Source organism: Rhinopithecus roxellana, chromosome 12 (assembly GCF_007565055.1).
Source record: "Rhinopithecus roxellana isolate Shanxi Qingling chromosome 12, ASM756505v1, whole genome shotgun sequence".
In the NCBI taxonomy this organism is placed as follows: Eukaryota; Metazoa; Chordata; class Mammalia; order Primates; family Cercopithecidae; genus Rhinopithecus; species Rhinopithecus roxellana.
In genome coordinates, this window is record NC_044560.1 from 2,779,469 (window position 1) to 2,799,796 (window position 20,328).

Sequence of the window (20,328 nt, forward strand, 5' to 3'; positions counted from 1 at the left end):
TAATCTACTTTTTTTTTTTTTTTTTACTTTGTTGAGACAGAGTCTTGCCCTGTTGCCCAGGTTGGAGTGCAGTGGCATGATCTCAACTCACTGCAACTTCCACCTCCTGGGCTGAAGTGATTCTTGTGCCTCAACCTCCCAAGTAACTGAGACTAAAGTTGTGTGCCACCACGCCCAATTAGTTTTTGTATTTTTAGCAGAGAAAGAGTTTCACTATGTTGGTCAGGCTAGTCTTGAACTCCTGACCTCAAATGATCCACTCGCCTTGGCCTCCCAAAGTGCTGGGATTACAGTGTATGAGCCAGCACTCCGGGCCTGCTCTCAATAGACATTCCACTTTTTGGTTATTATGATAGTGCTGCTGGGAACATTCCTGTACACATGTTTTAGTGACCAAATGTACATGCTTCTGTTGGCTATATACCTAGGAGTGGAATTCCTGGAGCATAAGGCATGCTCAGTTCTGATAGATTCTCCATCCAGGCTTCTAAAGCAGTCGTACTAGTAAGTACTTCCCTGCAGTGTCTGAGGATTCCAATTGTTCCACTTCCTTGTCAGCACTTGGTGGTGTCAGTTTTTAAAACTTTCACCATCTTGTTGGATCTGTAGTGATACCTCATTGTGGTTTTTATTTGCATTTCTCTGATAAGTAATGTTGTTGGGCACTTTTTCCCATGTTTATTAACCATTTAGGCATTCTTTTTTGTAAGATGCCTATTCAGGTCTTGTGGCCATTTTTTTTAATCGGGTTGTCTGGCTTTTCTTATTGATGTGTGAGAGTTCTTTACATATTCTAGATACATGGCTTTTGTTGATTATATGCACTGCAAGTATTTTCTTGCATCCTCTGGCTTGCCTTTTCACTTTCTTTATGGAGGCTTTTGATGAACAGACATTCTTAGCTTTAATAAATTACATACACTAATCTTTTCTTTTATGGTTAATGCCTTTTTTTGTCCGGTTTAAGAAATATTTGCCCACTCAATGTCACTTAGATATTCTCCTACATTAACTTCTAGATGAGATCGTTTAATCGTTCATATTCAAGTTTCATTCTTGTGCATGGTGTGAAGTAGGGGTCAGAGAGGCTCACTCTTTTCAGGAAGGTGTGGTTTTTGTTTTGTGGGTTTTTGTGGGGTTTTTTTTTTTTTTTTTTTTTTTTTGAGACAGGGTCTTACTCTGTTGCCCAGGCTAGAGTGCAATGGTGCAATCATGGCTCACTGCAGCCTCAGCCTCCCAGGCTGAAGTAGTCTTCTCTTTTGCCTCAGCCATCCAAGTACCTGGGGCCACAGGCATGCACCCCCACACCCAACTAATGTTTTATTTTTTTGTAGAGACTGGGTCTTGCTATGTTGCCGAAGTTGGTCTCAAACTCCTGAGCTCAAGTAATCCTCCTGCCTCAGCCTCCCACAGTGCTGGGATTACAGGCGTGAGCCACCTCACCCAGCCTCAAGAAGATGTGTTTTTAACAAGCCCCCTATGTGTTTCAAGGGTTCTTTGAAAGTGAAGCCCCATCATAAGAAAGGATTCAAGAGAGGAAATTCTCTGTTGAGATCCCAGGGAAGGAGTTTTGTCTTTCCAGATGGAATGACAGGTAATCCAGGATGTGGAACTTCTGGGGTGGAAAGAAAGGGAGAAGGGAAACAGGAAATGAGGCAGGAGGCAGGGAGGGAGCCTTGTCGCATTTCCATGTCTTCAGCATCCAAGATGGTGCCTGGCAGAAAGGAGGCGGCCCCTGGTGCAATGTGGGGCTTTCTTGGTTTGAGGAAGGGAAGCAGAAGCCACTTTCCCCCAGGAGAGAGGCCTGGCTGGCCTAAGGGGCTGCCTGACTCTTCTCTCCACTCAAGGGAACAGTGAAGTTTCCGGCATGTTCAGGAAGCAGCAGAGAGCAGCAGCATGGCTGGAAGGTGGATACATGGGGTGTTGGTTACATCATTCTTTTTTTTTTTTTTTTTTTTTTTTGCATGTCTGAAACATGTCACCATATTAATTTGAAATAATACATGAACCTGATATTTGCCCAACAGTCACATGGCGCTTGGGTGGTCTCCATTCTCATTTAATACAGAGCCCAGGGCCTTGAGGACACCTCCTCCCTCCAGCATTAGAGGAGAGTGTCCACTCTTAAGTCACCCCAAGGGCTCCTGGGAGCCTTTCCAGGGGGCAGGAAACTGCCAGGATACCCGAAGTGCTCCTAACCCACAGCATCTCACTGAGTGAGTTCAGTAGTCTGTGCCTGGGGCTGGCTGGAGGTGTGAGGGCTCACCTGCAAGGCCTGCTGAGTGTGGGAACATTCTGGGTCCTTGTCCTGGGTCTCCCCTCCCGGCCTGTCTGCTAATCTCACTGACAGCTACCGAGTCTACAGGGACCATGGCCCCAGGCCTTGCTCACTCTGCTGGGGCCTAGAACACACCCGGGGGGCTCTGGCCACTTATGTCTCCCTCCTGCCACCACACCTGGGTCCATGGAGGGGTAGGGGGGTGCAGAGAATGGGGAGCCCATGGTATTGCACATTACCCCCGCCGAGTCTGGCCTTGGGTGCCTGCTTTCACACAACTCCTCCTTTTCACACCCCTAGCTCTTTGGGGCCAGATCACTATCCCATGTTACAGATCAGGAAGCTTCAGCCTAGAGAGGTGTAGCCACCTGCCCAAGGTCACACAGCAACTAAGTGCAGAAAGGTTTGAGCTTCACTGTGTCCCCAATTCTCTCCCATCTCTAGGCCACAAGCTACCCATCTTTAAAATGAAAAAAATCCCAGGGCTGGGCACTGTGGCTCATGCCTGTAATCCCAGCACTTTAGAAAGACGAGACGGGAGAGTCACCTGAGGCCAGGAGTTCAAGACCAGCCTGGCCAACATGGTGAAACCCCGTCTCTACTGAAAATACAAAAAAAATTAGCCTGGCGTGGTGGTGGGTGCCTGAAATCCCAGCTACTCAGGAGGTTGAGGCACAAGAATTGCTTGAATCTGGGAGGCGGAGGCTGCAGTGAGCTGAGATCGCACCATTGCACTCCAGCCTGGGCAACAAGGGTGAAACTCCATCTCAAAAAAATAAATAAAAATAGGTATTAAAACCCCGAATATCCTCGAAAGAGCGCTCCCAGGAGAAACAAGCTTGACCATTCTGCTGTCAGGTTCCCTCTGACCACCAAGTCTGCCATGAAGAAGATAGAAGACAACGACACACTTGTATACACTGTGGATGTTAAAGCTGACAAGTACCAGATCAAATAGGTTGTGAAGAAGCTCTGTGACATGGATGTGGCCAAGGTCAGCACCCTGATTCGGCCGGATGGAGAGAAGAAGGCATATGGTCCACTGGCTCCTGATTACAATGCTTTGGATGTTGCCAACAAAACTGGGATCATCTTGGCTGGGCGCGGTGGCTCATACCTGTAATCCCAGCACTTTGGGAGGCTGAGGCCAGCGGATCACCTGAGGTCAGGAGTTCGAGACCAGCCTGGCCATCGTAGCAAAACCCTGTCTCTACTAAAAGTACAAAACTTAGCCAGGAGTGGTGGTGCACGCCTATAATCCCAACTACTCAGGAGGCTGAGGTGGGAGAATCCCTTGAACCCAGGAGGCGGAGGTTGCAGTGAGCCGAGATTGCGCCACTGCACTCCAGCATAAGCAACAGAGTGAGACCCTGCCTCAAAAAAAAAAAAATAGAAAATTAAAAAATAAAGAAGTGATAATAATATGTGTATACATAAAGACAGTGAGAACACAGATGTACAAAGCCATATATGTAAATAGCGTCTCAAGGACACCAAACGCTGGGAGGTGGCAGCTTATTTTCAACAATAATTCTTGGTAAATCCATAGTTTGCCACCGGAGGGCAGTCTTCTTGCTGTGCGGAGGGGTCATGGGATCTCAGCTGGGATGTCCAGCCTGTGCCTCTCAAAGCCCCTTGAAAGGAGGAGCAGAGGACTTGGGGCCCCATTTTCCATGTGGGGCTGGGCGAGGAAGGGGCACTCCCTTCCCCTCACACAGGCCCTTTACCTGTCCCAGCTCCTGGTGGAGAAGGAGGCAAGGACCCGGGCGTCTGCCGCCGCCCAGAGAAGTCTCGCCCTGTGGATTTCCAGGCCCACCCTGCCTGGCTCATCAGCTCCTGCTGCCCTGGGGAAGAGGGAGAGGGAGGGAAGAGGGAGAGGGGAGCTAGGATGTGCCCCTGCCTGCGAGGGAAGAAGGGATCAGAAAGTGAAGAGTGGGAGGGGGAAGCCCAAGGACTGGAGGGGGGCTTTTGGGTGGAGTTCCCCGCAGGTTCAAGGCAAAGTGAGGTGTCCACAAAGTAATGAGCTGTGCAGCCGGAGGCCCTTGGCCCCACCTTAGTAGCAACAAGATAAAGAGAGGGTGGCCTAAAACCTTACCATTTCTAGGCCGGTCTATTTTCAGGTTGGTTTGGTTTTCCCTACAAGACCAGTTAAAGTTCACTTTCAAAAAGCCCCACCTGGTCTCAGCCGGACCATACCTGTGGGAGACAAGTCTAGAAGTTGTGGGGTGGGTGGGGAGTCGGATCAAATGCAAAATCCCCGAAGGGGCCAGAGCTGAGCAGGGCCAGTGAGGTAAGTACCCCTCCCCTCCCAGTCTCCAGGGGATCTCCACCACTGTGTGCTCCATTATTCAAGGTGAGGCCCCAGGCCAGCAGCGGGGGCACCACCTGGGAACTTGTCAAAATGCAGAACCCCAGACCTCCCTAATTGGAATCTGCATTTTAACAAGTGCCCCAGGGAGTCCGAGATGCTCTGGCCTAGCAGAAGCTGAGCAGAAAGAAGTGCAAATGCTGGATGGTTTGCTTTCCATAGCAAAAGTAATTCTAATAGCCAATTACTGCCAACCCATTTTACAGATGGGGAGACTGAGATATAAGGATGAGAAAGCTGCCCAAAGTCACACAGCTGGTCAGTGTTAGAGCCAGTATTTGCCACGTGCTCTGATCTGCCAGCTTCTGCTGCCTGGGGTGGGGGGTGTGCTGTAGTCCAGAATTACAGCAGGTAGGGACTATGGGGAGGGCATCCCAGATGGAGACAGGCATGTCCAAAGGCCGAGAAACTAGGCCCAGCACAGAGGCTCTGAGATCCCTACTCCCCACTCCCCATGAGACTGAGGTGGGTGGTTTGTTTGTTTGTTTTAAGACAGAGTACTCGCTCTCTCTGTTGCCCAGGCTGGAGTGCAGTGGCGTGGTCTTGGCTCACTGCAACCTCCACCTCCTGCGTTCAAGCGATTCTCCTGCCTCAGCCTCCCAAATAGCTGGGACTACAGGTGCCTGGCATCACATGTGGCTAATTTTTGTATTTTTAGTAGAGACGGGGTTTCACCATGTTGGCCAGGCTGGTCTCGAACTCCTGACCTCAACTGAGCCACCCACCTCACAGCCTCCCAAAGTGCTGGGATTACAGGAGTGAGCCACCATGCCTGGCCGAGACTGACTGCTTTTTGAAATGCTTGCTTCTCCCTGGCCCCCAACCCATCACTAGTTCTGTTTAACCTGCAGTTTTACCCCCACATCTACCAGCTCTTCCTCACCTTCCCGCCATCTGGACTTGACAGTGGCCACCTGAGGGTCTCCTCTCATCTACCCCATCCACCGCACCCAGCTCCCAGTGCAGACACCAGACTGATCTTTTGAAAACATGATCTACTGTCTTCCCCTCTATCCTATTGAAGACCCTCAGATGGCTTCCAACCCAGCTAAGAATAAAGCCCAAAGTCCTGTGTTCGCTTCTATAGCTCATGTACTAAAATTGGAGCAATACAGAAATTAGCATGGCCCCTGCATAAGGATGATACAGAAATTCATGGAACAGTCCATATAAAAAAAAGAAAAAAAACCAAAGTCTTAACAGTGGCCCAGGAGGCCCTGCCCTCCTTGCCTGCCTGTGAAGTCCCTGGTACTCTCTCCTACCAGCCTCTTTTTGCCACTGGCACCCCACGGGCACCCCACTCCCTGCGGCAGCCTGTGCATGCTGTTCCCCTGCCTGCACCGGTCCCTAAATCCAGTGCACCCCCATTCATCCTTGGGACCTCACTCATGAGGCCACTTCCTCTGGGAAGCCCTCTCTGATCACCCCCATCCAGGTCATGTGCTGTGTCCCTACTGGAAGCTCTAGGGGACTGTTGGTTTCCTTGCTCACTAAGGTTGTTGGCAGAATTCAGTTCCTTGTGGTTGTAGGACTGAGGTCTTGTTTCTTTTCTGACAGCCAACTAAGGGCTGTTTCCTGCTTCTAGGGACTGTGGCATCCTTTGGCTCAAGGCCCCCTTACTCCATCTGCAAAACCGGCAATGGTGAGCTGAGTCCTTCTCACATCACATTTCTCTCTTTGCCTCTATCATCTTTCTCTAACACAGCCAGGAAGGGTTATCTGCTTTTAAGGACTCATGTGATTAGATTGGGCCCACCCTGATAATCCAGGATAATCTTCCTGTCTCAAGATCCGTAGTCTCGGGTTCCAAGGATTAGAATGTGTGAACATTTGGCTGGGCGCAGTGCCTCTCACTTAAAATCCCATCTCTTTGAGAGGCTGAGGCAGGAGGATCACTTGAGCTCAGGAGTTTGAGACCAGCCTGGGCAACACAGCGAAGGAGAAAACCCGTCTCTACAAAAGATACAAAAATTAGCCGGGCATGGTGGAATGCACCTGTAGTCCCGGGAGGCTGAGATGGGAGAATCTCTTGAGCTGTGGTTGGGCCACTGCATTCCAGCCTGGGTAACAGGGTGAGACCCTCTCCTAAATTAACAAAGTAGAACGTATGGACATTTTAGAGGACTATGAGTCTGCCGCCACACCCCCGCTCCTAAGCAACCACTAGACTATATCACCACATGCCGAACTCGGTCACCTCCTAACTGTGGGACCCTGAACCCCTCTCTCCACACCGAGTGCTCACTTGAGCTCCAGACCAACAGACTACCTGAAACTAAAGTCATCCTTCTCCCCCTTCTTTAAATACACCCACAGGTACACAGGGTCCATCCCTGGCCACAGGCAGCACCTCTCACAGTTGTCCCATCTGCAAGCAGGTGCCGAGTTGAGCTTCCCCCAGTTCTGCACAGCTGAGGAAGAGCGTGCGGGGCCCCATGCTGCCTGGCCCCAGGGTTGGAGGTAAAACCCAAAGACAGTGGACACGGAAACGGCATAGAGGGGGGAGCCTGGAGTCCCTGGCTGGAAGGAACTCAGGGACAGGCAAGCACCTTGAAATAATGTTTGTGTAAGAGTTGAAGAAAGAAGGAAAAAACATGAAAAGTGGCTTACCAGTCAAAGACAGGTTTATTTTAGAAAATAAAACTGAGAGGGGCTTCTGGCCAGTTTCGGTCAGCAGCATTTTCTCTTACAGACTAAGGGTATTTAAGGGTTCTGGGAGGGGCGCTTATCGCAGGCTAGGAATGTTTGTGTATGGAGGAGAGTTTTACTGTGTGCTGGGAATGTCTGTGGTCATAGGGAAGGTTATCTCGGGGCTGGCATGTCTCTGGTCGGACAGGGGTGTTTATCTTAGTGTTGGAATGTTTTTCGTTGGAGGTGTCATTTGTGGTTTATGGTCATGCTGACATTAGCCATTAGGCTGATGTTTTGGGGTTGGATTTAGGTGGTTTCTAATCAAGGAGAACTTAAAATGGCGATGCTTGTCCAAGATGGTGACACTCCTGCTCTGTCAGTTAGCAAGAATCATACCATCCTCACTGGGTACCTACTGTCGTGTGGGATGGAAGAAGGACATGAGAGGGGGTCTGTGGTCAGCAGAATAGCACCCCCTAAAGATAACCACTTCCTAATCCCCAGGACCTAGGGTGACATATTCATATATGTGCTCATATACGTCACCCTACATGGCAATGGGGAATCAGGGTGGTAGATGGTGTTGAGGTTGTGAACCCGCTGACTTTGAGATGGGAGATTCCCCCTGGATTATCCAGGTGAGCCAGTGCAATTTAAGGGAACTTAAAAATGCAAGAGGGAGGCAAAAGAGAGAGTCAGGGAGTCAGAAAAAGAGATGAGCACGGAAGCTCTTCACTGTCACTTCCCAAATACGTTTCATCAAATGCTGGGGCTACAGGATAGTAACAGATGACAGGCAAAAGAACAAGGCCAGGCGCAGTGGTTCACACCTCTAATCCCAGCATTTTGGGAGGCCAAGGTGAGAGGATTGCTTGAGCCCAGGAGTTCAAGACCAGCCTGAGTAACATAGCAAGACCCTATCTTTATAAAAAAAAAAAAAAATTTTTTTTTTAGACGGAGTCTCACTCTGTCACCCAGGCTGAAGTGTAGTGGTGCAATCTCGGCTCAGTAACCTCTGCCTCCCAGGTTCAAGCAATTCTCCTGCCTCAGCCTCCCAAGTAGCTGGGATTACAGGCATGTGCCACCACACCTGGCTACGTTTTGTATTTTTAGTAGAGATGGGGTTTCAGCATGTCTCAAACCCATAACCTCAAGTGATCCACCTGCCTCGGCCTCCCAAAGTGCTGGGATTACAGGCATGAGCCACTGTGCCCGGCCTAAAAATTAAAAAAAATTTAAAAATTAAAAAATTTAATTAGCTGGGCATGGTGGCACGTGCCTGTAGTCCCAGCTACTCAAGGAACTAAGGTGGGAGGATTGTTTGAGTCCAGGAATTTGAGGTTACAGTGAACTACGATTGCAACACTGCACTCCAGCTTGGGTGACAGAGTGAGACCCTGTCTTATAAATAAATAAACAAACAAAAATAATCACTGGAGTCCAATTGAGAGATTTCCATTTCAGATCACGGGGCCTCTCAGAGCCTTTGATGTGCTTTCTTACTCTCTGATTCTCCAAGGAAGGATATGGGGGCTAGTCAGAAAAATCTGCAATGTTTCTCAAACTTCGTTGGCCATAGAACCTTTTTTTCTCAGAACTGCCATTGCCAGAAAGTGACTTTGGGAAATGTTGCCTTTGGCACTAGGGAAGCATTAAAGGGTTTCAGGACCATTCATGTGGTGGAGAGGTGGACAAGATAGAGAAGAGCCAGTCCATTTTACCAAGATCATGTCTTGAGTCCAAATTTAGCAAACTGCTTGATCCTCACTTCCCACTGAGAAATCCCTCCTGCCCCACAGAAATCCCATGCCAGCTCCATGAGCCAATTGTTCAGACTGCAGCGATCCTGAAGGTTCCAGGGCCGAAGCAAGTGTTAGAGCTACATCCTTAGCTACACCTCAGATGGGGTAAAACCCACCCAGCCCTGAAGTACGTTCCCAGGCAGCAACAGCCACCACAGGATGATGGCAGCTACAAAGAAAAATGTAGTGGGCCAGGCGCGATGGCCCCCACCTGAAGTTGCAGCACTTTGGGAGGCCGAGGCAGGCAGATTATTTGAGGTCAGGGGTTTGAGACCAGCTTGGCCACCATGGTGAAACCCCATCTCTAGTAAAAATACATGAAAATTAACCGGGCGTGGTGGTGAGTGCCTGTAGTCCCAGTTACTCGGGAGCCTGTGGCGGGAGAATTGCTTGAACCCGGGAGGTGGAGGTTGCATTGAGCCACGATCTCACCACTGCACTCCAGCCTGGTTGACAGAGCAAGACTCTGTCAAAGAAAAAAGAAAAAAAAAAGGAAAAGGAAAGGAAAGGAAAGGAAAGGAAAGGAAAGGAAAGGAAAGGAAAGGAAAGGAAAGGAAAGGAAAGGAAAGGAAAGGAAAGGAAAGGAAAGGAAAGGAAAAGAAAGGAAAGAGAGAAAGAAAAGAAGGAAGGGAGGGAGGGAGGGAGGGAGGGAGGGAGGAAAACGTAGTGGACTTGAAGAAAAAGGAAGCGGGGTCCAGCTCCCCGGGAGTATTCAACTTTCTCATCCTCTTGGAGGTGCCTTGGGTTCCTGTGCCAGCCTCAGGCCACTTGCTCAGAAGGGGCTTGTGTATTTACTTTTTGTTTGTTTGTTTGTTTGTAAGACAGGGCCTCGCGGTCACCTAGGCTGGAGTGCAGTCTGTGATCATGAACACAGCTCACTACAGCCTTGACCTCCTGGGCTCAAGTGATCCTCTCACCTCAGCCTCCTGAAGTGCTGGGACCACAGGTGCGTACCACCATGCCCAGCTGATTTTTTGTTGCCCAGGCTGTTCTCAAACTCCTGGGCTCATAAGATCCTCCTGCCTCGGCCTCCCAAAGTGCTGGGAATACAGGCGTGAGCCTTTGCGTCCAGCCTGTTGTGTTTCCTTGCCCACCTTCCTCTCCTAGACTGTGTGTGGGGAAGGGGCGGGGCACATGCCCCCCATACCGTTTGGAGAGAGAGAACTCTTGGCCTGGCCGCTGCATCCTGGCCTCCCTCACCTGACTCAAGAGTAGGAAGAGTGCCTGCCCTGGCTGGTGAAGGTGAAGTGGGGTTTAGGAGTTTCCTGGTCTCGGCAGGTTGGAACAATTTCAGGAGACTGTGCGGAGGCCGCAGTACCTGTGCACTCCCTGAGACCAGAACCATACCTGGCAGGCAGCAGGCCGTCAAGAAAGTTGATTGCTGAAATGAAGCTGTGGGTGACGCCTCCAGGAGTTCTCAGCTCCCTGGAGGACCCAAGAACCCCAGGGGAGCCTGCTGGGCGGGGCTTCCAAAGCAGGCCCCAGGCTCGCCCCAACCACGGGCGCTGATGTGCTGTTTGACCTCTGACCCCTTCTGCTGCCTCCAGAGCCCTGGGCAAAGCTGGCGAGGACAATGGCACCATCTGTGGTGCAGAACCTCGTCACTGCAAACTCTGGAGCCTCCATCCCCCACTGACCCAGGTGAAAGTGAAGATGGGCTCCTCTGGACTCCCACAGGCCCCAGACAGTCCCCGACACAGTACTGGCCACCCTCTCCTCTGTCTTCCCCTTCCCACACTGCCACCCATCGAGGGCAAGGACTGGAACTGGTTCATCTCCAAGGCTGTATCCACAATGCCCAGCATACAACAGGCACCTAATAAGGCTCACCTTTATTTGCACAGCACTTGCTGTGTCTAGGAGCTGCTCTCAGCCCTTGGCACATATTAACTCCTGTCATCCTTACACCAGCCCTACAATACAAGGTAGCTACTGTTATTAGCCCATTTTATAGATGGGGAAACCGAGGCACACAGAGGTAACTTAACTTGCTCAAGGTCACCAGCTAGTGTCAGAAGTAAGGGATTACCCTGACAGGCTGACAAAAAAGTTCATACTTTTAACCAAATACCCTACTCTCAAAGGTGGCTCATGCCTCTAATCCCAGCACTCTGGGAGGCCGAAACGGTGGATTACTTGAGGTCAGGAGTTCGAAACCATCTTGGCCAACATGGTGAAACCCCGTCTCTAGTAAAAATACAAAAATTAGCTGGCATGGTGGCAAGTGCTTGTAATCCCAGCACTTTGGGAGGCCAAGGCGGGTGGATCACTTGAGGCCAGGAGTTCGAGGCCAGCCTGGCTAAAATGGTGAAACCTGTCTGTACTAAAAATACAAAAATTAGCCGGGTGTGGTGGCGGGTGCCTGTAGTTCCAGCTACTAGGGAGGCTGAGGCAGGAGAATCACTTGAACCCAGGAGGTGGAGGTTGCAGTGAGCCAAGATCGCACCACTGCACTCCAGCCTGGGCAACAGAGCGAGTCATCTCAAAAAAAAAAAAAAGAGAGAGAGAGAGAGGAAATGTGAGGATGGAAGGACAGTTCAGAGTGATGCAGGGCCAGGGGCCAAGGAACACAGGCAGCTTCTAGAAGCTGGAAAAAGGCAAGGAAACATTTTGCCACAGCATATCCAGAAGAAAACCATAGCTCTGCTGCCTTATCATAGACTTTTTTTCTTTTTTTGAGACAGAATCTTGCTCTGTCACCCAGGCTGGAGTGCAGTGGTGGGATCTCGGCAAACTGCAACATCTGCCTCCCAGGTTCAAGCAATTACCGTGCCTCAACCTCCCGAGTAGCTGGGACTACAGGCACGCACCGCCATGCCCAGCTCATTTTTGGATTTTTAGCAGGGACAGGGTTTTGCCATGTTGGCCAGGCTGGTCTCAAACTCCTGGCCCCAAGCATCTGCCCACCTCAGCCTCCCAAAGTGCTAGAATTACAGACTTGTCATAGACTTTTGACCACCAGGGCTATAAGATAATACCTTCATGTTGTTCTAAGCCACCAAATGTGTGCTAATTTGTTATAGCAGCAGAAGAAAACGAACATATACTGTAACCAGGATGAATAAAAGAGCCTATGCTTGGGTTGGAATGAATGAACAGGATAATGTGGAGGCCAAAGAAAGGGGGTCTTGGGCTAGGTTAATAGAAGTAAGGTGAGTCTACTGGGGAGTGGTCTCTGACCCAGGTGGCACCCGGAAGTCTACAGTGGACTCTGGTACCCAGAGATCCGTATCAGCGGCTTGGACTCGATAGAGGGCGCCATACTTCAACACCCAACCCCTACTTGTACTTGAGCATGGGCAAACTAGAACTTTTCTCCAAAACACCTGTTCCATCCTTCACTTGTTTTTTTCCACATCCCAAAATGACACCTCCGTGCAGCCAGATACTGAGCTCCCAAATATGGACGGGATCCCTGATTTCCTTCCTGCCCTCTGCGCTCCCTGCAGACCCACCCACGGGGTCTGCTTGATTCTAGCTTGAAAGCACATTCCAGCTGGGCACAGTGGCTCATGCCTGTAATCCCAGCACATAGGAGGCGGAGGCAGGAGGATCATCTGAGCCCTGGGAGTTTGAGACCAAACTGGGCAACATAGCGAGACCCTGTCTCTACATAGGCAGGCGGATCACGAGGTCAGGAGATGGAGACCCTCCTGGCTAGGACAGTGAAACCCCGTCTCTACTAAAAATACAAAAACAAAATTAGCCAGGCGTGGTGGCAGGTGCCTGTAGTCCCAGCTACTCGGGAGGCTGAGGCGGGAGAACGGCGTGAACCTGGGAGGCGGAGCTTGCAGCGAGCTGAGATCGCAACACTGCACTCCAGGCTGGGTGACTGAGCAAGACCCTGTCTCAAAAAAAAAAAAAAAGAAGAAAAGAAGAAAAAGTACATTCCCACCTCTTCTCACCTCTCCCCTGGATCACTGACATGACCTGGCTTTCTGCTCCCATCCTGCCTGCTCCCTCCACCCCCACCCCCCGCCCCCACAGCAGACAGAGGGAACTTGAAATATATCATGCAGTATCACTCCCCTGCCAAAAACCTGACCACAGTCCACAAAGGTCTGCACGATCTACCAACTTTCCTGCCACCTGCTCCTAACCACCCCTCTTCACTCACTTCCCTCCAGCCACACCGGCCTCCTTCCTGTTCCTCCAGCCTCTTGGGGCTTTTGCCCCCTGGGCCTGGATGCTCTTCTGCTAACCTCCCACTGGCTTCCTCCCTCTTTTCATTCTGTGTGTATGTTACCCTCTGCAAGTCCTGTTTTCCCCATCTTAGGTAGCCGCCCGTCTCTCTCACACTACAGGATTCTAATCCTCTCATTGCAACTAGCAGCAGTCTGTTGACTGTCACCCCTGTGGAATGTCAGTTCCACGGAGCAGAGACCTGGCTATACGGTGCATGGATGAACGTGCAGCACCCAGAGTACTCATTGGCATGCAGAAGGTGCTCAATAAATGTTTGTGGAATGAATGAATTGAAGACAACACGCAGATGAGGAGCCTTGAGCTCATGATACATGAGGAATAAATGTTGGAGGACAGGTGTGTGACTGGTTGAGAGATTCCGGGGACCCAAGGTCACAGTCTTCACATCGCCAGAGGCACTTCTGAGGAACAGGGAGGTGACTCATTTTCAAAACTGGATTTCGGGCAAAGAGGCAAGGCATAGTGGCTCATGCCTGTATTCCCAGCACTTTGGAAGGCTGAGGCGGGTGGGTCACCTGAGGTCAGGAGTTTGAGACCAGTCTGGCTAACATGGTGAAATTCTGACTCTACTAAAAATACAAAAATTAGCCAGGTGTGTGATGGCATGCACCTGTAATCCCAGCTACTTGGGAGGCTGAGGCAGGAAAATCACTTGAACCTGGCAAGCAGAGGTTGCAGTGAACCGAGACGGCACCATTGCACTCCAGCCTGGGCAACAAGAGCGAAACTCCATCTCAAAAAAAAAAAAAAAAAAAAAAAAAAGGCTGGGCGCAGTGGCTCATGCCTATAATCCCAACACTTTGAAAGGCTGAGGCGGGTGGATCATGAGGTCAGGAGTTTGAGACTAGCCTGGCCAGCATGGTGAAACCCCATGTCTACTAAAAATACAAAAAATTAGCCAGGCATGGTGGCACGTGCCTGTAGTCCCAGCTACTTGGGAGGCTGAGGCAGGAAAACTGCTTGAACCCGGGAAGTGGAGGTTGCAGTGAGCTGTGATCACACCGCTGCACTCCAGCCTGGGCGACAGAGAGAGACTCCATCTCAAAAAAAAAAAAAGAAAAAAGAAAGAAACTAGATTTCAGTGGATCATGAAGATCGTCTAAATGCCAAAGCTAACCCAGGATGGCGTGAGCTGCCTCGGCACGGAGCAAGCATCCTGTCATGGGGGGCATACAAGCAGAGGCTGAATGAAAGTCCCTGGAGCCATGCCTGACCAGAACAGCTGCTCATTTCAGATCTGCTGAATGCATGCATGCATGAACACTTGCATCAATGTCACCAAAGGACTTAAGCATGCAGGGAGTAACTAGACTGAGCCATGTATAAAAAGTCCCTCCCCACCAGCAAGGCCACAAGAATGCCCAGTTGTTTTCAACCGTAGATACCGGAAGGAGATCCCCCACCCCCACCCCAGTATCCCCAGGGCGGACCTGGGAGGGGAGAGAGAGAAGTAGAGAACTGGTGTGGTCCAGAGCTGCCTTTTTCTTTTTTTTTTTTTTTGACATTCTGCGTGTCTCGTCTGTGGCTTAGGTGGGCGCTACCCCAACCAGTCCTGGAACTGTGGGCAAGACTCTCCCCTACCTCTGGGCGTCTGCATTGAATCCTTGTCTGTGAAATGAAGACCGTCATCCCAGATGGGCCACCCCCAGGGTCAGCGCACTGGCGGGACAGGCTGGCCAAGGCTGGGCTGATCTACCGTCATTGCCAAGGACCCTCAAGCCTCCCGGACTCCTCCGGCCCAGACACAGTCATCCTTCAGCCCCATTTTCCTTCTGATGATTGTCGTGATGTGAAGAAGGGTGATGAGGGAGTATGCAAACCTTAGAATGAATCACAATCTGCTCAAGAAACAAGTCGAAGTCAGATATGAGTGGGAGCAGAAGCAGAAACTTACAGTAAACGCCCCTCCTTCCGGCACTCACTGCTCTCAAGCTGAGTAACACGACTGCCTGACCCCAGAGCGCTAGTGCTGCCTCAGGAAGGGCTTTGATTAAGACAAACCAGGCCTTCCGTCCACTCCTTCAGGGTCCCCTCCTCTCCAGGTCTCCTCGTCCTGCCTCCCTGCAGGATTTGAGCAGCTCGGGAAATGTCCCCTTTGCAAAACAAAACCAGAAAATCTCTCCTGCCCTCTCGTCACTCCCTGAAATTCCATTAGCCCTCCACTCGATGGGGTAACTAGCTAAGCTTTTAAAGTTAAATTGCTAGGTGGAGGAGTCACACATAGAGCTTTTCTATTACCCCAACTAAAATTCCTTTATTTTATTTTTTATTTTTATTTTTTTGAAACCCAGTCTCACTGTCACCCAGGCGGGAGTGCAGGCTCACTGCAACCTCCGCCTTCTGGGTTCAAGTGATTCTCCTGCCTCAGCCTCCTGAGTAGCTGGGATGACAGGCGCCTGCCACCATGCCCAGCTAATTTTTGTATTTTTAGGAGAGAGGGGGTCTCACCATGTTGACCAGGCTGGTCTCGAAGTAATCTGCCAGCCCACCGTGGCCTCCCAAAGTGCTGGGATTACAGGTGTGAGGCACCGCGCCCGGCCCCAGCTAAGATTCATTCATGAGAACCTTCCTGGTCCCAGCCTGCACACTAACCCAGAACAAAGCTGCTTACATCTGGCTGGAACTGGGGGTACGTGGATGTGGGAGGAAGGCTTGTTTAGCCTTAGCACTGGCAAGGAACATGATGTTGGGGGAATTCTAAGTCTACTGAGTTTGCAGGAAGGCCGGGGCTTCCCCCACCCCCCAACCCCACCCCATGGTGCCTGGATGAAAAGGTTGGAGCCATGGGGTAAAATATTTTTCTCTGCGGATATGCACCAGTTAACCCTGGGTCAGACTGCAAAAAACACAATTGGACAAGACAGTGACATGAAGCATCAGAGGCTAACTCTCAGATGGTGACAGCTAGCAAGAAAGCATTCCTGCCTCAGAATACCAGGCGAAAAATGATGGAGTCTTGGGAAAAATCAAATAGTGATGAAAAAAGAATTTCAGGATGGGCACGGTGGCTCACGCCTGTAATTCCAACATTTTGGGATGCTGAGGCGGGAGGATCACTTGAGGCCAGAAGCTCGAGACCAGCCTGAACAACATGACGAAACCCCATCTCTACTAAAAATACAAAAATTAGCTGGGTGTGGTGGCAGACGCCTATAATCCCAGCCACTCGGGAGGCTGAGGCAGGAGAATCACTTGAACCCAGGAGGCAGAGGTTGCAGTGAGCTGAGATCGCGCCACTGCACTCCAGCCTGGGAGACAAAGTGAGACAGTCCCAAAAAAATTAAAAAAATAAAAAAAATTTAGGCCGGGGGCAGTGGCTGACGCCTGTAATCCCAGCACTTTGGGATGCCGAGGCGGGCGGAGGAGTTCAAGACCAGCCTGACTGACATGATGAAACCCTGTCTCTACTAAAAACCGAAAATTAGCCAGGCGTGATGGCGAGTGCCTGTAATCCTAGCTGCTCGGGAGGCTGAGACGGTAGAATCGCTTGAACCCTGGAGAGGGTGGCTGCAGTGAGCCAAGATCACGCCACTGCACTCCAGCCTGGGCAGCTGAGGGAGACTTCATCTCAAAAAAAAAGAATTTTAAACACAAGGAAATTCAAACCCTAATTTGGGATTTTTTTTTTTTTTTTTACATAATGAGCTTCCTGAACCTTTGCTGAAAAAAACAGAAGTGGGAGAAGGCTTGAGGGGTAAAAAGGAGTACTGTGTTGGGCAGGTAGCCCCTTCCACAAAGACTCCCTGACTCCTGCAAAGAAATGACCTAGTGCCTGAGCCCAGAGAGATGCTCAGCTTCCCCGGTAGGCGAGAAATGCAAATTAAGGCAACAAGGATATAACCCTTTTCACTAATCACATTGAGAAAAATTAAAATGCTGATAAGATCAAATGTCGGTTAGGATGTGGGAAAGTTGCTAGTCTCTTGGCCTGCTAGCAGGAGGGTAAATTGTCCAGCCACCCTGGAAGGCAGTTTGGTGGTGTCTTTTAATTTGAATGCATTTTCACCCTGCAACCTCAGTATTCTCTTCTCAGTCTCTTGTCTAGGAAAGAATCACAGACATTTATTTCCAAAAGCATCCATATGGGGCTGTGCCCTGTAATAGTGAAGAAAGAAAGAAAGAATAATGGTGGCAACCTTGGCACCCATCCATCCAGGACATAAATAAACTATGAAACATCCCATTTGGTAAAAGACCACATAGCATTTTAAAAGATAGGCAGAGGATCTGTAAGTTTCAGCATGGAAAGCTCACCAAGATGCCTCATAGACATTATAAAGCCAAATGAAGAACCATATGTACTGTAGGGTATAGTATATGGAAAACTCTATATATGTCTATAAAAACAATACAAATATGGACATGCATTCATAAAGGTCTACAAAGGAAACACACCAAATCAATTACAGTGGTTACATCTTTGAAGGAATCAGGATAAGGAGGTTTCAAAACCCTTGGTTTTATCTGTAGCGTTTATAGTTTTGCTTTGAGGATATATTTGCATATTCCTTGTGCAATTAAATATATAGTATTTTTATTTTAAAAAGAGTATGGGAGGCTGGATGTGGTGGCTCATGCCTGTAATCCCAGCACTTTGGGAGGCTGAGACGGGAGGATCACTTGAGGTCAGGAGTTCAAGACCAGCCTGACCAACATGGTAAAACGTCGTCTTTACTAAAAATACAAAAATTAGCCAGGTGTGGTGGCACATGCCTGTAATCCCAGCTACGTGGGAGGCTGAGGCAGGAGAATCACTTGAATCCAGGAGACAGAGGTTGCAGCAAGCTGAGATGGAGCCATTGCACTCCAGCATGGGCAACAAGAGTGAGACTCCACCTCAAAAAAAAAAAAAAAAGGGGGGGGGTGGGTATGGGAGTTCAGGCTGCAATGAGTTATGATGGCACTCCAGCCTGGACAACAGAGTGAGACCCTATCTCTAACATAAAAAAAAGTGGAGGGGGCTTCACTCTACAAAAAGGAAGTACATGAGCTTCAGCCGCCAAACCAGCAAAGCCCCCCAAGCCCCTCTCCCATCCCTTCCTTTCATTTATCTCCCTAAGACCTTGGCACCCCAAACTCTTACCTTCCCCCAGGTGAGGGCTTGCAGAGCTGGGACAGGAGATCTCTAGCTAGGGCTTTGTCCCCCCTGCCCTCTCGGGGGGAAGGGGCAACGCCTCACATTGCCTATGGGAGATGGAAGGGGGCACCTGGCTGTCCCCTTTGCTGCATAGATCCTCCCTCCTGCCTAAAGACCACTCCACCACTCTCCTCCCACTGCCTAAGGTTCAGATGACTAGAACTGATCCATAGCATGGATTCCTCTCTTCCTGTAGGCTTAAAGGGGAACTGGGTCCTCCCTCTCCCCAACTGCGACCCACTGCTGGACCAACAGCCTGCTCCTTCCTTTCCCTCGGTGTCATTCAGCAGGCATCCACTCACACCTGCATAAGCAGGGGTCCACCAGGGTCCTGGGTCAGCTTAGGGCCTCTCTCTCAGGCAGCCCCTGGGCTCAGTGAAACACACCTGGTTACTTTGAGTTCTCCCCACAGTGATTAATTTGGCGCTGGCCACTGGTAAGCGCTCAGTTTTCCTAAAGCAGTCCCCAAACTCAATTCTGAGGCAACCCACCTTAGACTTCAGCCCCACCACTGACCTTCTTCCAGGGGCAAATGCCCACCACGTGCTCCAGCGAATGCAATCCACAGCGTTGCTTTGCCGGACGCGGGTTAGGGAAGCTAATCCGGGTGGTCCTGCGCCCTCACCCCACTCTCACGCACAGCCAACTCCCCCTCCCTCTCTTGACCCTTCAGCCAGTGACCAGCTTAGGGAGGGGGCAAACAGGAGACCGCGCACACAGCAGGGTAGAGCGCGGACGACCAACCTCCCATGGCCAAGGGAGGTCCACCTGGCCTGCCCACGACCCCCATGGCCTCACCTGATCTGCCCAGGACCCCGACAGGCCAGCAGGTAGTCGGGACAAAAAGCGCCTCCCGCGTTTGGCAGTGCGCTCGGTCCACTTCATACTGAATGAATGAATCAGTCCCAGCCTTCGGGGGTTGCGGAGGAGGCGCCCCTTACTAGCCCTTCAGCCAGCCTCCCACCTGCGGGTGCTTGCATATTCCGGTGTCCCTGCTTGTCACCCGCGCCCCCTCACCCCAGCTGGGCAGGGAACGGAATGAGGAGTGTCCTCCCTTGCGTCCCACGCACCCCACACGGTCCCGGCTTTGGACCGCCGGCGCCTCCCCAGGCGCCAGTCACCCGCTTACCTGTGGGAAGGCTCGGAGCGCCCCCAGGAACAGCAGTCCCAGCGCGGCGAGGAGGGCGCGCATCCCCGGGGCCGGGCGGGAGGTGGGCTGGCTGCCCGCGCCCACCTGGGAAGAGGGGGAAGTGCGCGGCGCCCACGTGCGGTCCCGGTGGTTCTCAGCCACGCGCGTGGACCTCAGGCTCCCGCACACTCCGGCCGCGGCCACCTAGTCCGCACCTAACGCACGCTGCGAAGTCACTTCAAAAGTGGTTGCTCCTCCGAGGTTTCAGCCTTAATTCTCCCGTATCAAATTGGTTCCAGGAACACTTAGCGGCAAGCAGCGAAGAAAAAAAGGGGCAAACACGTGCAGAGATGACTCAGGAAAAGGCACACTAGGAGACGCCTCCCTTAGCTGTTTGAATGGCCCGCCCCGGATTTGACCGAACTAGTGGTCCTGGTTCTAGGGAGTGTGCTGCCCGCCGCACCTGGGCTTGGGGGGACCGGAGGCAGGCAGTTTCTGGCCCTGGAGGTGGGGACTCACAGGACATTAGGAGGCCCCAAGGGAGTCCCCATGCCCCCACCCCCACTCCCGCCCCAAGAAACGGTGAAACGTGAGTAGTTTCCTGTCCCTGACACGATCAGCCAGGACCTTCTCCCATGCCCTTGTGATTCTTTGAAAGGGACATCTGGCCTAGGGAGGCTGCAGAAAAAGCAGCCATCACCCACCCATCCCCATTCATAAGCATTTGCTGTAAAAATGAATCAGTGAGTGGATGATAAATTGTTGGAAGGATGGATG

At 51.0% G+C, this 20,328-nt stretch overlaps 1 protein-coding gene and 1 non-coding gene across 3 annotated transcripts in view; one reads left to right on the forward strand and one right to left on the reverse strand.

Moving 5' to 3' along the window:
* Positions 1–19,910, reverse strand: part of TNFRSF8 (TNF receptor superfamily member 8) — an 80,848-nt gene extending 60,938 nt beyond the window's left edge. Inside the window, exon 1 of one of the 2 annotated variants that reach the window (XM_010371734.2) lies at positions 19,552–19,910. In XM_010371734.2, the coding sequence (XP_010370036.1) occupies positions 19,552–19,614 (63 nt within the window). In that variant the 5' untranslated portion in view covers positions 19,615–19,910. The remainder of the gene's footprint in view (positions 1–19,551) is intronic. The other variant, XM_030913858.1, reaches the window with a different exon arrangement.
* LOC115892502 lies at positions 5,718–5,821 on the forward strand. Its single transcript, XR_004052380.1, has one exon. It is a non-coding gene; the product is annotated as a U6 spliceosomal RNA (small nuclear RNA).
* Positions 19,911–20,328: the final 418 nt, after the last annotated feature.